Genomic DNA, 17,621 nt, shown 5'->3' with positions numbered 1-17,621 from the left:
CCTGTGGCCCGAATCTTGAAACTCGGTGAGGTTGTCACCATCCTGCCAGACACCCAAAGCAGGCCTTCGTAGGTTGTGCTCACCCCTGCCGTCTCTCACCAGCTCCACGCCTGCCCCTACGCTACTGACCGGCCCCTCAGTGCTCCCATCCACGTCCTCAGGCACTCAGAGCCTGCAGAACAGGACCCTCTTACAGGGTCTGTCACACAAGCAACAGGGCTCGTCATTCGGCATCGTCTTGGTGGTTATTGAGTCCGTTCTCCCTACTGCTGCCGAGTGGCCTTTCTGCAGGACACGTCTGGCCATCTCTTAACTGGAAGTCCTGACCCCTTGTCCACACCTGCCCCATCAAGCCTCAACTCCTTCAGCGTGGCTTTGGAGCTCCCTGTGTGATCTGGCCCTGCGGTGCCTCGGCCCCCTCCACCTCCCCGAGGTACCTGTCCCTCTCAGAGGCTCCTTGCAGTTCTGGAAGCATGCCTGGCTTTCTGAGCTTTGCCTGTGCTTTTCCTTCTGTTGGTGCACTTCCAGACTTGGCTAGCTCCCGTGCTTCTCTCTGTTCTTAGCTCAGACTTCCCTTAGTCTTGGAGACTGTCCTCGGCTTCTCGGCGCTGGGTCAAGTGCCCTGCTTGGCTCTCCTGCAATGCTCTGCTGCCGAGGCCAGTCGCTGGCCTTGTCTGCCTTGCCAGTCCCCAGTGTGTGCTGGGTCTCTAGTAGATACTGGGTGACTGAAAGAAGAGACAGTTCTGGGAAAGGCTGGTGTCTGTGGTGGGTGAGGGGGGTGTCATGCTGGGTTAGGATGTGTGGCAGCCAGCGCTGAGAGGGGCCCAGCTCACGACTGGTGGGAACATGGGGGAGAGGTGACCCAGAAGGGGAGAGTGGGTCGAGAAGGACTTTCTCCTACTGAGGGACCCTGAGCTTTGAAGGCCAACTAGGAATTACCTGAGTGAATGGCATGGGGAGTGGGGGTGGGGTTCTAGGTACAAAGAACAAGTGGTCCAGAGACCGTTGGAGTATTGGGAACTGGGGCTGGCTCCAGGAAGCTGGTCCCAGGCAGAGGGACAAGTAGTGACAAGGCTGGAAAGGTAGACAGAGGCCAGACCCAGAAGAGCTAAGGGGTGCTGGCTTTCTCCCAGGGGCTGCATTTCATTAGAGGAGAGATACGGTCAGACAGGCAGTGCAGAGGGACCCCCAGGCTGCTCTGTGGAGTACGGGCTGGAGGTGGGCAAGACTGGGGGCAGGAAGACCAACTATGTAGCTGTTGGCACAATCCTGGGATGCAGTGACGAAGCTAGGGTCACAGCTGTGGTGGGAAGTGGAGTACAGGAGACAGGTGAGAGAGGAAATAATTAAGGCTGATGGGATTGACCCCTAATTAATAACCGGTACCCACTGGATAAGGAGTCAGAGTCTTGGTAACAGAGCTCTGAGTTGGTACAGCCAAGTCGCGTGCATTTTTGGCACACCTTCTGTAGGAAGTGGAAAGGCCTGACCTCGTGTTATCAGAAATACCATTAGACATAACAGAATTTGTCATCAGGTTTTGAATTTCTTTGCAGTCTTCTTCAGCGATACATAAGAAAAGGAAAATGACTGATTTTAATTAAGAAGTGGAGAACAAAGGTTGCTTAGGCAAAACCACATTATGTCAGGTTTTCTGGAAAGAAAAATAGGAGCGGGCATATTGCCAGATGTGGGCTTCAGCGGAGGAACATGTTTGCAAGTTAAATTAAGTCTTTTAAGAAACATATTTCAAAAGGAGGGAAGCGTGGGTGCTGTGAATTGGTGATTTTACGTGGCGAGAGCATTTTACCACTGGCAGAAGGTGAAGGAGCCACTGATGGGCCGTTAGGGCCTGACTCGCCCAGAACTAACTGCTTTCTCCTCTGATTCCTATAACCATTTAATGTGCGTGCACAAAAGTCCTCACCCTAAGCATGTAGCCATGAGCGTTGTTTAATTTTCTTATGCAGTGAACATTGTTTATAATAATTATCTCTCAAAATTTCACAAAAGCCATATTAAAGCTTAAATAATTTCAAGTGCTTATCTAACCAATGGAGGTTTTTTTTTTGTTTTTTTTTGGCGTGGAAAATTCGCTAATCTTATATCACAGTGCTTGTACGAATACGGCAGATTTGCCGGATCACGTAGCAGTTATAATAACAGTAATTGGCTCTTGAGCTTTCATTTTGATTTTGAAGACTTTGCATCACTTTTTGAATACTTACTCAGGGCCATTATGTCCTGCAAAGGAACACGAACTATCACTCCCTCAGAGACAGGCAGATTTGAAAAGCAAATTGTCCAAGTGCTGAGACCCTAGTACTAAGTTGTGTAGAGATGTCTAGTTGATGAAGACTCACACGTGCTTTCACTCGGACCCAGGCGGCCCCGTGAGGTAGGAATGTGGGGACTGGCACCCCTCTGTCTCCGTGGGCACCCAAGGCTTCGGACCGAGCTGTGAGTGGGACCAGTGGGTGACAGCTGATGGAACTCGGGTCTGGGGTGGGGGCCCACGCTCCTCCCTGCTGGGGGCGGCCTCCAGATGGGGGCCTGAGCATGGAGGCCTTTCCAGGGGCTGTGAAGCTCTTCATTTCACTTCCTAGGTTACCATACCACGGTCTTTGGCGTCTTTAGTGACTGTTTGCTGGATAACCTCCCGGGAGTGAAGACCAGCGGCTCCACGGTGGAAGTCATTCCTGCCCTGCCCAGACTGCAGATCAGCACTTCCCTGCCCAGGTAGGGGGCAGGCGTCTGCCTTCCCACAAGAGAGGGCACTTCAGAATCGTTCTGAGCATACATTTTTAATGGCACCAAGAGTCTGAGTTAATCTGTGATTCTTAGGATCAAAATATGGGCAAAGCATTTCTTCAGGGTAACCAGTAGACAATATGCTTTGCTTAAAGGGAAGTAGAACAGAGTTGAAGTGTTCCTTACCATGAACAGAACAAAATGTGAGATTAGCCTTTGGAATCATATTTTTTGTGAAAAACAGTTAACTCTTATCTTTTAAAAAGTAGATTTTTTTTTTAAGAGCATTATAGGAAAGCATGAAGAAGAAAGGGAAATATATCTCAGGAGTCCCAGAAATGATTGCTATTACTGCTTTGTGGTTTTTCTTTCCAGTGTTTATCCACCTCCTTTTTTGAAATATATGTTTGCATATTGAGATGATGTTATATTATACATAGTATCCTAGGTTACTTTTTGCATAGCCATATAGCATAAGCTAAAAAATTTCCATTTTAATTGCTTCAAAAAGTACGTTGAAAAGATACTCAGTTTGGATGATGGAAATGTTTTAAAACAGGGTGGGTAGCAGTGATCGTTGTACTACTTTGTGAATTTACTAAAAATGATTGAATTATATACTTAAAACAAGTGAATTTCATGGTATATAAATAACACCTCAATTAAAAAAAAGAATTTTGGTGGCTTTAGTGTGGCATACATGATTTCAGGTGACTATTTCTTAAGTGAGTGTTGCTTCTAATTAACATAAATATTGTTGGGACTGAGTTATCAAATTCACTCCCACACATTTATTGACACCTGCCACATGATCTAGGCTTGGTCTATACGACTAGCCACTAATCAGAATCACCCTCGACCTAGACTTTGCCTGTTGTAGGAGCTCCTGTCCTGAAGGGAGATAGATTCACCATAGTCAAGTTTGCTAAGTGCTCCTGAAAATAAGAAGTGGAGGGAGGCCACTCTCCTGTTCACGGTTCAGGAAGGCTTCATAGCTGTGATGTTTAAATTGGGCCTTACAAGATTCACAAAAGTTGGCCAGATGATCAGGCAAGGAAAAAGATGCCCAGAAAAGGGATGTGTCTGACTGCCGTCTCCTTACTGTCACTGCTTGCCCCGGACTCAGCCCTTTTCCGGCTCTAGCTCTGCCACATGGGACGCTGGACTTAGGGACGGTTGGCACCTGTGACGGCTGGGCCCTGGGCTGCACTGCGGCTCTGCTTTCTCCTACCTTCTTTTCCTGTGGTCCTGGTGGGGGGCTGATACCCTGTTTGAGATGCAAAGTGATTAGTCTCGCTGTGTTTTAGTTTTTCTGAATACCTCCTCTGCAATTTCAAATTGACTACAAACAGCTTTTACTTTGGAAGGACTGCATGTTAAAATACAGAAAGAAGTCATTTCTAGTGAGGACAGGAGTCACTCTTCCTTCCTTGACAGAGAAAGTTTATTTCTTGACTCATGAGCAACTTTGAAGGTGTAAGATGTAAAGGAATGCATTCACCTTGATTCCTTATGCTATTATTTTCTGAAAATGTGGTTTGGATATAAAGCTTCTCTCTCAGAGCCAGCAATGGGAGTCCCCCAGGACGCGCATGGTTGGCTCGATAAGCCTGATTTGTTTAAACATCGTCTCTTGGATTGCAGAGGTGTGAGACCAGCATTGTCTGAAACGTTCTTGTCTGTCTTTTGAACCAGTGTGGGGATATGAGGCTCTCTTGTGGCCCATAGAACAGGACTTGGGCTGACCCTGGTCCTTTTTGGTCTGCGGCCAAGAGCAGAGCTAGAAAGCTCTGGCTCGCAGGGAGGCTGTTGGGCACTTGCTGGGTGGGGTGGCCCGGAGCTGTCCATTTCTGGTTCAGTTAAGTATATGGTGTAGACTCATTGCACTCTCTGTGGAAATCCTTCAGGTACAAGGAGGAAGAGAGTGGGGAGCCAGATGGACCCTTCCTACCCCAAGAGAGGATGTTGACCCTTTCCTCCAGTGACTACCCCTTTCTCTTAGGGCCAGACTTCTCCAGAGCATGGTGTGTGTGTTTGAACCCGAGGGCTGTGGTGCAGGAACCCCCGGGGAGAGGCGGCAGGCTTCAGGTCTGCACGCTGGGCTGTACTCTTATGTGGCATGGACCCCACCCGACCATCAGATGCCATATGACCCCAGGGTGCTGTGTCCCATCAGGCACTTGCAGCTTTTGCTTGTCATTTTCACCTGTGATGTGGAGTCCGTTGTACATACTTTCCATTGATCTGTCCCTCCAGTGCCCATGGTGTCAGTTGGAATGGTTCATCTAAGTTTTCTTCTTTAATCTATGGGTTTTGCAAGGCAATTTTGAGCATGAGATTTGCAAATTTTTTTAAGAAAGCACTGCTTCACAGATCATTTGAATTCATTGTTTCATTTTTGGCCCCACCATAATCCAGTAGTTAAGGATTTTTATACTTCGTGTGCGCGCGCTCGCGCACACACACACACACACACACACACGAGGCTAAGGCTGAATGGGAGCACAGGACGCGTCTGCACGCACAAGATTCTCTGCATGCGGCACTCACCCTGTGCTCCTGATAGCTGGGATTCACGTTCCCCAGTCCCTATTTCTGGAATGGGTTAAGTCTGGTGATGTGACTAGTTCTGAAATGCCACTGTTTTCTTTGAATCTTTCTTTGTAAAGTTTATTATAACTATTACTGCTATTTTAGGTCTGCACACTCACTGCAACCTTCTTCTGGCGATGAGACATCTACTAATGTGTCGGTCCAGCTTTACAACGGGGAGACTCAGCAGCTTGTCATTAAGCTGGAGAACATTGGGATGGAACCGTTGGAGAAACTAGAAGTCACCTCCAAAATTCTCACCACCAAAGGTGGGTTTGACCCCAGAAATGTTTATCTTCTTTATTTGCAGAAGAGATACTTTAAATAGCTAGTGCTCAGAAAGTGTAAAAGCTTCTTCCTCTTTTAGTTTGATGCCATCCTGAAATTGACGTGTGAAGAACACGCGAAGGAAGATAAAAGAACAAAGAATGCACCTTTGTCCCTGGTGCTGTTTACATTTACCAGATCCTCAGGAAGAATACTCTTGAATGAGTGGAGAGAAACATTAGGGGCTCAGACATGTTACCATGTGGGATCCGTCCGTCCAGCCCCGGGTTTTTCTGTGGGTTCAAGCATAGAGCCCGTGTGCTCCCTTTTAAAGGCAGGTGCTTTGTTTCCTGGTCCTGGGACATGTGAGCTGGGGTGTCGTGAGACCTGTGTTGAAGTTTTGGCTTCACCATTTACTAGCTGTTTGTCCTTTGCATGCCTCAGTTTCTTCCTGGATAGGCAGGGGAGGTAGTACTCAGCATGTAAAGTGAAGTAGCGTGCAGTGAATACTTAGTATATTAGAGGTTAGTGAGTGGTATTGATCAAGGGGAAAAGGTATCAAGAGTAATAAGTGGAAATACAGTCAGGTCATTTAATAAAGTTAGAGAACTTACACAGGCCAGTGAGGCCTAAGACAGAAGAGGGGAATAAGCTAGCAGAACTTGGGGGCATTTCCATGCTCCCGAAGTGGGGGTGAGGTGAGCCAGGCCTACAGTGGGAGCTTGACTGCTTGTAGTTGAGTTTCTAGCGAAGGGTGTACTAGCCACATTTTACTCCCCAGCAGAGGGCTTCCTCCTCAGGCTAATGTCTTTTTGGGAAAAACCAAGTGGAGTAAGTGTTCATTAGAAGTAGAGCCACATGCCATCTTGTAGTTCCAGTTGGAGGGAAGGGCAAGGGAAGAGTTTGGGAGAATTTGTCCTGCAAAACATTTTACCACGAAGGAAGGAATTCGGATTGTGTAAAAAAGGGTGAATCTGAGCCCATCCCACTGGGGAGAATGGCAGTGCATCTTGCATTCCCTTATTTCTCCCACAGATTCTGATGAAGGTGTACGGGAGGGACCTGAAGCGTGTATCTGCCTGTTCTATCTGCCTGTCACCGTGTTTGCCTCTCCCCGTAGGGAAATGCTGCCTAAGTTCAGGTTCTGGCTGTCACTTCCTCATTGTGTGTTACCTTGGGCAAGTTATTTAACCTCTCCCAGACTTTTCTTCTTCTGTAAAATAACACTAATAACAGCATCTACATCACAGGGTTGTTACGAGAATTAATGATATATGTAAAGTGCTTGGAACAGTGCTTGCTGTATTATTAACACTCAGATTTGTTAACACCACCACCATCATCACCATCACCGTTGCTGCTACCACCAACTATCACTGCTGTCACCACCACCATCTCTGCCACCACCGCCATCTCCGCCATCACCACCTCCACCACCATCACCACCACCATCACCATCATTACTATCATCACCATCACCATGACCATCACCACCATCACCACCACCATCCCCACTATCACCACCATCACCACCACCACCACCATCACCTCCACCATCACCACCACCACCATCATCACCACCACCATCCCCACCATCACCACCACCACCACCATCACCTCCACCATCACCACCACCACCACCATCACCACCACCACCACCATCACCACCACCATCACCATCACCACCACCATCATCACCATCACCACCTCCACCACCATCACCACCACCACCATCACCATCACCACCATCATCACCATCACCACCACCACCACCATCACCATCACCACCACCATCACCACCATCACCACCACCATCACCATCACCACCACCATCACCACCATCACCACCACCATCACCACCATCACCGCCATCACCATTGCTGCCACCACCAGCAACATTGTCACCACCACCACTGCCACCCTTATTACTGTCACCATTGTCACCCCTGCTGCCATCACCATTTGTTTTCATTGCTGTGGAATGCTCTACAGTGTGAATGCACCCCACTTTATGACTGAGCGCATTTGAGTGGTTTCCATCTTGGGACTATTAAAAGTAGTGCTGCTCTTGAGTATTTTGGCACGTGCTTTGGTGGACTTCTGTAGATGTTTGTTGAGTATATCGCTGGGTGATGGGATATATGTGTATTCAGCTTTAGAGCAAAACACTTTTCCAAAGTGGTTGCACTCGTTCACACCATCATTGTGTGAGAGTTCTGGTTGCTCAAGTCCTCACTGATCCTTGGCATTTGTAGTCATTTTATCCATTCTGGTGGTGAAGGGGGCGGTGTAACTGTGTAACACTGGGGTTTTAGTTTGCATTTGATGACCAGTGTAGTTTAATACCTTTAATGTGGTTTTGGATACTCAGATCCTTTTTGGTACAAGTGCTTTGTCCCTTTTTCCCACTGGGTATTCTTTCTCCTCTCTCTCTGTTTCTCTCTGTCTGTCTCCCTCTGTCTCCCCCTCTCTTCTGACTTGTAAGACTTGTGTATATTCTGAGAATGAGCTCTTTATTGGGAATAAGTGTGACTATCTTCTCCTGTGTGGTTGCCTGTGCAATCTCTTAGTGGTGCTTTGGATGAACGGAAGTTATTAATTTTAACATGGTTCACTTAATCATTTTTTTCTTCTGTGGTCATTACCCTTTGTGTCTCATTTAAAGAAACTTTGTCTACTCTTAGTCTGTGGGAAGCTTTGGTGACTCTACCTTAGTCTCATCCTTTCTTTCGCCTATTTTTGGGAGCAAGTACATACAGATTAGGTAGGAAATGCCTTTCTGACATGAAATACCTTCATGTGGTATTTGGAATTTAATCATTGGTTATAAGGTATGGTCATTGTTGGAACCCATGAACTCCTAGTGAATGACAGATAATCACAGAGCCTGTGACGGTGAAACATGTTCTGTAACTTACTTACTGTCACAGCTTAGCAACTGGAAACCATTTTTTCCTTTTCTCAAATAAACCCAGATGGCGATCTTATGTCCACTATTTGTGTAAATAAACCCAAATGGTCATCTTGTGTCCACTGTTTGTTACGAACTTGCTGCTCCTTTCTGAAGCAGGAATTCTCCTGTTTGTCCCTTTGGAAGTCTTCGAACAACTTCCTGTTGTCCTGGACCCCAGTCACAGGGACCTGTGTGACTAGCCTCTGCCCCGTGCTTCAGCCTCCTCTTTGGCCACCTCTCCCCTTAAACTCCCATCGCACAGGTCATTTGGATTTAATTTCAGTTGCCTGGACATTCGTGCCCTCTCTTTTACACTTTAGGATAAACCACCTTCTCTCTCTAGAGCTCAGCTTGCTGACTTCCGCTCCTACCCCTTTACCTCCTCATTTCCAGTGAATTTCCCCTCTGGATTCCTGCTTAGTGGTCACCCTGGGAAACCTTCCCCACCTGGGCTCCTGTGTCCCCTCCTTTGTTGTCTCAGAGAGCATGGTGGGTCCACTTCCAAACAGCACGTTTACAAGTGAGAAAAGAAAGCTGGCCGTCTTTTAAAGTTCTCATCGCAAGCTGCGATACGTTATATGTGGAATTAAATTAATAAAAACAAACAATCGGCTTCCAAAACATACAAAGGGAATAACTCTGGTCACTTATATTCTACAGTGCCAAAAAGCTGTCAGTATTAATGAATGATCTCATATATAGGAGAAGAGGGAACAATGTCTTAAAGTGGGAACAGGAGAAGGAGTGAGGTGTTTGAGTGGGGGAAGGCAGTGGAGACTCGGTGTGGTTGCGCCATGGGTAGTGGGGAAAACGGGCAACATCTCTTTCCACGTGAGCATGATCTTTATTTGAGCCCAATGAGGTTAGCTTCTTTAAGGGCATCTTAAATGTCTGCTCCATGGGAGTCTTCCCCCTGGAATTAAATGCTTCCTTGTCTGGGCTCCTCTTTTTGTGCTGCTACGAGTTATTTTATACCTCAGTAGTGACGCTGACTTTTACGTTTTAGCGCTCACCACGTGCCGGCTGAGCAGCGCTTGTAATTGTCACGTAACAGGCCTGACCGGTCTGTTACTTCACCGCTCTATCTCCGGTGCCTAAGGGTTAAGCACGGTGCTTGTCACATAGTAAGTGATTAGTAAGGACAGCTAGTGCACCCTCTGTGCAGGGCTGTCATGAGAGTGAAAGGTGACGGCATACGTGGAAAGCTCTTTTTTTTTTTTTTTTTTTTAAGATTTTATTTATTTATTTGACAGAGACATAGCGAGAGCAGGAACACAAGCAGGGGGAGTGGGAGAGGGAGACGCAGGCTTCCCGCCGAGCAGGGAGCCTGATGTGGGGCTCGATCCCAGGACCCCGGGATCATGACCTGAGCCGAAGGCAGACGCTTAACGACTGAGCCACCCAGGCGCCCGATGTGGAAAGCTCATAATACAGTTCCGAGCACAAAAGTATGGAGCTTATGCTTGCTTGAAGAATCCTGATAGTTCTCCATGTGTCCCGTCTGCAGAGGTCTGTGTGCTTCAGGCCTTGGCTGTGCGGGAGGCCGTCTGCAGGCCTCATGTTCTCTTTTCTCCCGTTCCTAATACCCAGAAGCACCCAGAGTTTTGTCAGGGGCTCTCACGAGTCTTGGACATGTCCTGTCTCCCCTCTGAATAAACACCCTTTTCTTTAGATAAAGAAAAATTCCTGTTTTTTTTTCCCCCATCTTCCTTGCTTTCCTGTCTTGTTTTAATCCCTATTCTTACAAACTCATTTGAAAAACCCTTTTGTATTTAGGAACAGTGATACTAATAGTGAAACAGACCTATGTGGGTGCCCTCAGGAGTCTCAACTGTAGTTTAGACCCTTACGGGGTAAGTGTGTCCCTGTGATCATAAGTACCTGACGTGGAGATGAGCATTTGTAATCCAGTGCAGCCAGACAAAGGCTCTCTCTCAGCTTCATGTAAATTTTAATTATAATCCGTTTGTGAGCAAGTCTTTTTTTTTTTTTTAAGATTATTTATTTATTATTTGAGAAGAATGAGAGAGCGTGAGGGGGGAGGATCAGAGGGAGAAGCAGCTTGTTTAAGATGAAAATTTCTACCTTTACTTAAATAACCATAGATTTTATTATAACAAAGCCCAAATTAAGGGAATTGATTGTATCTGCTTTTTAGCAATCTTCTAAGACACATGTGAGTATACAAACCCAAATACTCGCATACATATGTACATAAAAACACCTCCCCCTTAATAACTTTTTTCTGCTAGTGTAATTTTTTTGACAAAAAGCAGTAACTCCACGTTTGGACTGAAGCGAGATTCTCCACTGCCCGCATTTCTCATGAGTGTTGTAGTGCTGAGTCTCTGCAGTTAGACGCAGATAGGAACGGTTCTCAGATGGTGGAGGTCAACAGCAGTAGCCCTTCCTGGATCACTGTCAACATGAAATAACCAGTTTCACTTGACTGTATGAAGCTAAACTCTAGCATTAAAATAATGACTGTTATTTCTGAAACTGAATCCCACAGGGGAAAAATTAGAGACATACGCTCACTACTGATTTATGTTTATCAGTTTGTTCTTTGCAGCATATTGTTGCATAGGATTTTTTTTTTGAGGTCAAGCCTGACAATTTTTTACATCGAATTATAAATGACATACAGTATTTTATTAGTTTCAAGTATATAACATAGTGGTTTGATATTTTCATACATTATGAAATGATCATAATAGGTCTAGTTCCCATCTGTCACCACACAAAGGTATGTACTGACTCTCTTCCCTGTGCTGTCCGTGACATCCCTATGATTTAGTTATTTTATAACGGGAAGTTTGTACACATCCATCCCCTTTATCTACTTTGCCCATCCCCCGACCCCCTCCTCTGGCAGTCACCAGTTTGTTCTGTGTATTTATGAGTGTATTTCTCTTTTGTTCTGTCTATTCATTTGTCTTATGTCTTAGAGTCCACACAGGAGTGAAATCGTGCGGTATTTGTGTTTCTCTGTCTTACTTACTTCACTTAGCATAATACCCACTAGCTCATCCACATCATTGCAAATGGCAAGATTGCATTCTTTTATGGCTGAGGAGTATTCCATCGTGTAAATACACGACATCTTCTTTATCCATTCCTCAGTTGATGGTTACTTAGGCTGCTTCCATGTCTCTGCTGCTGTAGATAATGCTGCAGTGAACCTAGAGGTGCATATATTTTTTTTGAATTAGTGTTTTTGTTTCCTTCAGATAAATACCAAGAAGTGGAATTGCTGGGTCCTATGGTAGTTCTAGTTTTAATTTTTTGAGCATAGGATTTTGAAAAATTTCTCTGGATATTCCATGTTGTACCACGGTAATGAAAGGAAGAAACAGAAAGGTCCACTTTTGAGGCGTAAAAATGTATTAAACCTGAAAATGAAGCTGTTGGGCTTTCTGTCCTGCGGCAGTGGCCCGAGAGACTTCTTGTCTCTCTGCGTTTCCTCTGTGTCATTACTTAGATGTAAATACTGTGGTTATTTGCACTGGAGGGTGAATAAGCTGTTCTCTGTGAGTGGCTTTACCTATTGTTTGAATGTGTCACTCTTAAGCCACGGAACTTAAAGAAAAATAAGCAGTGAGAACTGTTTCTCAGTATACCACAGGCTTGGGAATCGTTAGATTCTGAACAAAGTCCTGAAGCAGGACTTGGAGCCTATTTACTGACTCCTTTTTTGTGGGTGGGGGTACAGATTGGGGTGCAGGGTTCAAGTGCATCTTGAGCTGTGCTGTTGCTTGCCCGTGTTCCGCGGAACCAGCCCGGGTCCTCTGGTTCCTGTGTCATTTTCCTCCCCTTCCTAATTGCTCTGGCCACTTAGCTCTGTCCGAGCAGAGTGTCCAGCATGGGCTCTCTCCAGCCAGTGAGAGGCACGGTGGGGTTTGGAGTCTGACAGCTTTGGCTTCCAGCCCCAGCTCCGGTACTTACCGGTTGCACGACTAGTCCTGAGCCAGCCGTGTGACTCCTTGGGGATGAGAGTTCCAGTGCGGGCTCTCCCCGGGACCCTTCCCTCTCTCTGGTGGTCATTCGAGAACAAGCGGGAATGCCTCTGGAGCGCCCGGCACAGTGCCTGGCACACGGCCGCTGGTTCCCTTCCCTTTATGTGGGGGAGTGAGCCGGGGCTTCTCCTCCCCATTTTCCACATCTTCTGCCCGGCCCTGGGAAACCAGGGCATCAGAGTTGTTTCTAAGTTGCTTTTGTTATGCTATTTTTATATAATTTTTTTTTTGAAAATACGGCAACATAGGGCAAAATTTAAAAATATTCTTGTAGAAAAGTGGTTTATTACTTGTTAGCATTGTGAAAGCATGGAGTGTCTTGGGGAGTGGGAAAAAGGACTCAGTTTCTCAATATATCCCTCCGTTGTCATGCCAGGTCCCACTTGCATGCTTGGGCATGGATGCAGGTCCAGGGGAGCTGGGAGCAGGCTGCTGTGGGCTGCAGTGGGTTGGGGGACCAGGAGGGAACCCCCAGGATCAGGCTGTCCTCAGAGGTAGACATAGCTGTTGTGATTCCCATTACAGTCTTTGGCACCAAACACACATCCTGGCTTTGCCACTTACTGGTGGCATGACTTGGACGTGCTCACCACTTCTGTGGCAGTCGGATTCTGCGTGCCCGGGAGAGGACTGTGTGGTCCTTCCGGGCATTGGCATATGCGTGCCTCGCGTCATGAGGGGTCAGCACGCAGCAGGTCTTCCTGTCACCTGTTGTCACTGTCTTGATGTTGCCTTCACTGTTACAAAAGTGTCTGTTCTGGGGCGCCTGGGTGGCTCAGATGGTTAAGCGTCTGCCTTCGGCTCAGGTCATGATCCCAGGGTCCTGGGATCGAGCCCCACATCGGGCTCCCTGCTCGGCGGGAAGCCTGCTTCTCTCTCTCCCACTCCCCCTGCTTGTGTTCCCTCTCTCGCTGCCTCTCTCTGTCAAATAAATAAATAAAATCTTAAAAAAAAAAGTGTTCTTCTCTCACTTTTACTAAAGTCTTTTTACATAGCTTTCTTATACTCCGTTTCTTAGCCCAGCATTCGGAGAAACCTCCCATCTGGCTTGCTGCCTGCTTTCTTTCTTCCCGCCGCCATGCTTGGGGAGCAGGACAGCAGTGACCCCTGTCCTCGTGGGGCTGGCGTGGGCGGAAGCCGGATGGTAGCACGTGTGCCGTGGGCCACGAGGCAGCGGGAAGGTCCCCTCTCAGTTCTTCTTCCCATTTGTCCCTACACCAGTTGTCCGTCCTTTTGCTCAGGTCTTCAACAAGCCTTTCCTGAGCACCGCCTACATGGTGGCCATTGTGTGGGGCACTGGGACACCCAGGAATCAGCTCCAAGTCCCTGTTCTCTGGGGTGTGGAGCATGCTTCCACAGTCATTGTCTCCTAGCCACCTGTGGCCACAGTTGGATGTAGTCATAGTTTTGCTAACTCTCAGGTGTCCTGGGTGCCTCACATCCCATCCATCATTCACATGCCAGTCCCCACACTACCTCCTGAAAGCTTTCCTGGTCCCCTCAGATGGAGTCAGGCTGCTCCTACTGTACGTGGCCTTGCTTACACTCTGTTACAGTAACACTCACTTCACTTGGCTTTGTGTTACTCAACAATCAGGGATTTATATCACATTTCTATATAGTCATCATGCCAGGCCCATGAATAATCCATGAATCCTGTCCTGAAGGAGCTCACGATTCAGTGCAGGGAGTCAGGCATGTTCACGGAATGGGATTAAGTTCCGATTGCACATCTCATATGATTTCTGCCACCTGTGAGTAACCACAGTGAGTGGATCGACTGCTGCACTCCTAGGAAGACATTGGAATTCATGAATGTCTAGAACTCATCCAGCTCTGTGTCCCTGGCATACATGACTGCAGTGGCCTTCTCGAACAGTTGGCGTGTTGCACAGCTGTGGGGTCACGATGGAGAAGTTTACAAACCCCATTCATTGGAAGACCAAGTGGAATGCCTTTTAATCACTGCTATAAGACCTGATATGTTCAGCTCACTAGGAGCATGGGTGAGAAGTAAACAAGCAGGACAGGGAGGACAGAGGAATTTAGGATGTCTGGCCCTGCAGTGTGGGAACTTTTTTTTTTTTAAAGATTTTATTTGAGAGACAGGGAGAGCACAAACGGGGGTGGGAGAGGAGCAGAGGAAGAAGGAGAAGCAGGCTCCCTGCTGAGCAGGGAGCCCAATGCGGGGCTCAATCCCAGGACCCTGAGATCATGACCTGAGCCGAAGGCAGACACTGACTGAGCCACCCAGGCGCCCCAGTTTGGGAACTTTTGTTGTTTGGGGCCTGTGGTGTTTCAGTCTGACAGCATGTAGCTGCCAGGGGCTCTGATGTCCACTTCTGTGGGGCTTGGGCTTCCCCAAGAGGTACAGACGTCCAGGAATGCTGATGCAAACAGTTAAAATGAGGAAGAGGGGTGCCCGGGTGGCTCGGTCGGTTGAGCACCCGACTCTTGATTTCGGCTCAGGTCGTGATCTCGGGGTCGTGAGATTGAGCCTTGCATTGGGCTCTGCACTGGCTCTTTCACAGGCTTGTTGTCAGGGTTAGACCAGGCAACATCTTGGGGTAGGTGGACTCCTGGCTCCCCCCACTCCTGTGTGGCCTTGGGCAGCTGGCCAAGAGGGGATGGTAGCCAGACGTGGATTCAGTGACACAGTGCACGTGAAGATCCTCGCGCGGTGCCTGCCTCGTGGAAGTGCTCCCTACCGTCAGCCGCCCCGTGGTTGCTGTGTGGGTGACGGCCCCTAGCTTGCACCAGATGTTTGTTTCCTGCCCCGCCCTCCTTCGGGGGGGGTCTGTCTGTGGGTGCCCCCGACAGCCCATCTGAGATCCCAGGTGATGGTGTCTCTAATTCCACGTCTCCCTTACAACCTGCTGCCTCTGGATGTCTGTGAGACATCCAGCCTTTCGTGCTCTGCAGCCAGGGCTGCGGGGAGCCCCGAGGACATCTCACAGCTCATTTGAGCACAGTTGATCTCTCAGTTGCAACACTTTTGAGAAATGAAAAGTCCTCCAACAGCCAAGAATAGTGCTGTAATTACAGGTTTTAGTTTCGTTTCTGCCCCCCTCCTCTGGTGATGAATTCCTGCTACACTGGACTGATGGCCGAGAGCATTCGTTCTTTCCTACAACTCTGGGGCCTCAGCAGGTGCACTTCCTAGTTCCAGCTCCTAGCACAGCGAGTCCTATCTTAGTTATATGCCACCCTGATTTGAGTAGTGCATTTAGTTCAGCAGTTTTGAACCTGTTCTGTACGTGATGGCAATATAAACTTGTAAGAAATTTTCAGATTGAGGGGCGCCTGGGTGGCTCAGTCGTTAAGCGTCTGCCTTCGGCTCAGGTCATGATCCCAGAGTCCTGAGATTGAGTCCTGCATCGGGCTCCCTGCTGCACGGGAAGCCTGCTTCTCCCTCTCCTGCTCCCCCTACTTGTGTTCCTTCTCTCTCTGTCTCTCTGTCAAATAAATAAATACAATCTTTAAAAAAAAAAAAAAAAAGGAAGAACATTGTCACCTGGTCTGAGCTTTTGGGGGCTTCTCCTCTGCCCTCCATCCTTGTTCCTTCCTAAAATCAGAGATCTTCCACCCAAGCGTATGTAGTTTTATAGGCAGGGAGCACTTCTTCTTCTTTTTTTTTAAAGATTTTATTTACTTATTTGAGAGAGAGAGTGAGAGAGAGAGAACAAGCAGGGGGAGGGGGAGAGGGAGAAGCAGACTCCCAGCTGAGCAGGGAGCCTGATTCGGGGCTCGATCCCAGGACCCTGAGATCATGACCTGAGCCAAAGGCAGATGCCTCACCGACTAAGCCACCCAGGTGCCCCACAGGGAGCCTTTCTTATTTACCTCTTTTCCCCAGAACGGAGCACTGTGCCTGCCCTGGGGACATTCAGTGGCTGTGCGGTGAGTGCTCACTGGGTGAATGGAAGGGGCAAGGCAAACAGCACGGTGCTCTGTGGTTTCCCCAGGCCACCTCCGTGTGCCAGGCCGCTGTGCCGAGGCCGCCGTGCCTCATTGTATCTTGGTGCCGACTCCAGAGTTGTCTCCACCCGCTGACGAGGCGTCTTGGGACATCGGAGGAGAGTTGTCATGGGCGGTGTCAGATTCCTGTTTGTCTGATCCCGAAGCTCACCATTTGGCTATTACTTTTGATTTCCTACCATGTCTTTTCAAGGTCCTCTATCCCATCACCTTAGTGATGTTTTCATTATAAGTACTCTGCACTCTGGTTGGGAAGCTGAGTAGGTTAATGTTCCAGATGAGCAGCGAGAGGCAGAACGTTTAATGCAAAGAGCCTGCTGTTCGCTGGTGCTGGCCCTGACCTTGGTTCTTTTACCTCTAGCTGTTTGGCTAGGGGTAAGTTGTTTAAACTCTCTGAGCTTTAGTTACCTCTTTTATAACATGGGAATAATATAGCTGCAGTCTGAAGTTAGAAGATAGTACTTAATAGATGGTTATATCAATTATTGTTTTTATAAAGAACTCCAGGGGAGGAATCTGTCTTGCTCCCTGGACCTCCCCCTTGCTGCCCCACAGAGCCCGTTGGCATGGGGAGTGGCGAGCAGAGACGGAGCTTCCCTCAGTAGCTTGGACCGGCTTCTCCTAAGTCTGGTCCGCTCTACCTCGGCATCTGCGCAGTTTGCATAGTGCAGCAGAGCTCATCCGCTGCTTCCGAGAAGTTGATCCAGCTGGCGGATTGAGTCTGGTGGCTCAGGGACACACGTGCCCCAAGTGATTGCTGTCCTTGTCATCAGTCCACATTATCGTTGGGCCCTGATAGAGGGCACCGGGAAAAGCGGCTGCATTGGTTTAGAATCCCACCTCCCTCTCCTGAGGGGGCGCATCGGTGCTCAGCACGCTCAGTCCTGTCTGTGGGCTTGCAGGCCAGGTCCACGGGGCTTCTCCCCATGTTACACTGTGGCAGGGGGCTGGGGCAGATTTAGACACCACACTGAGAGGTTAGCGTGCGTGCATGTGTATTATGTATGTGAAAGTGTGTATATTACCTCATTGTAGAAAATTCAGAAAATAAAAGCAATTTGAAA

General features: G+C 48.0%; 1 protein-coding gene across 5 annotated transcripts in view; it reads left to right on the top strand.

Moving 5' to 3' along the window:
- Positions 1–17,621, top strand: part of TRAPPC9 (trafficking protein particle complex 9) — a 545,767-nt gene that overhangs the window by 120,394 nt on the left and 407,752 nt on the right. For all 5 annotated transcript variants that reach the window (XM_035012000.1, XM_035011999.1, XM_035011998.1 and 2 more), the window contains 2 exons: positions 2,607–2,739; positions 5,449–5,612. In XM_035012000.1, the coding sequence (XP_034867891.1) occupies positions 2,607–2,739; positions 5,449–5,612 (297 nt within the window). The remainder of the gene's footprint in view (positions 1–2,606; positions 2,740–5,448; positions 5,613–17,621) is intronic.

Source organism: Mirounga leonina, unplaced genomic scaffold (genome assembly GCF_011800145.1).
Source record: "Mirounga leonina isolate KUSES-001 unplaced genomic scaffold, KU_Mleo_1.0 Mir_165, whole genome shotgun sequence".
Classification (NCBI taxonomy): Eukaryota; Metazoa; Chordata; class Mammalia; order Carnivora; family Phocidae; genus Mirounga; species Mirounga leonina.
The sequence above is the reverse complement of the archived record's forward strand: the minus strand, read 5'-3'. Positions and strand labels throughout refer to the sequence as shown.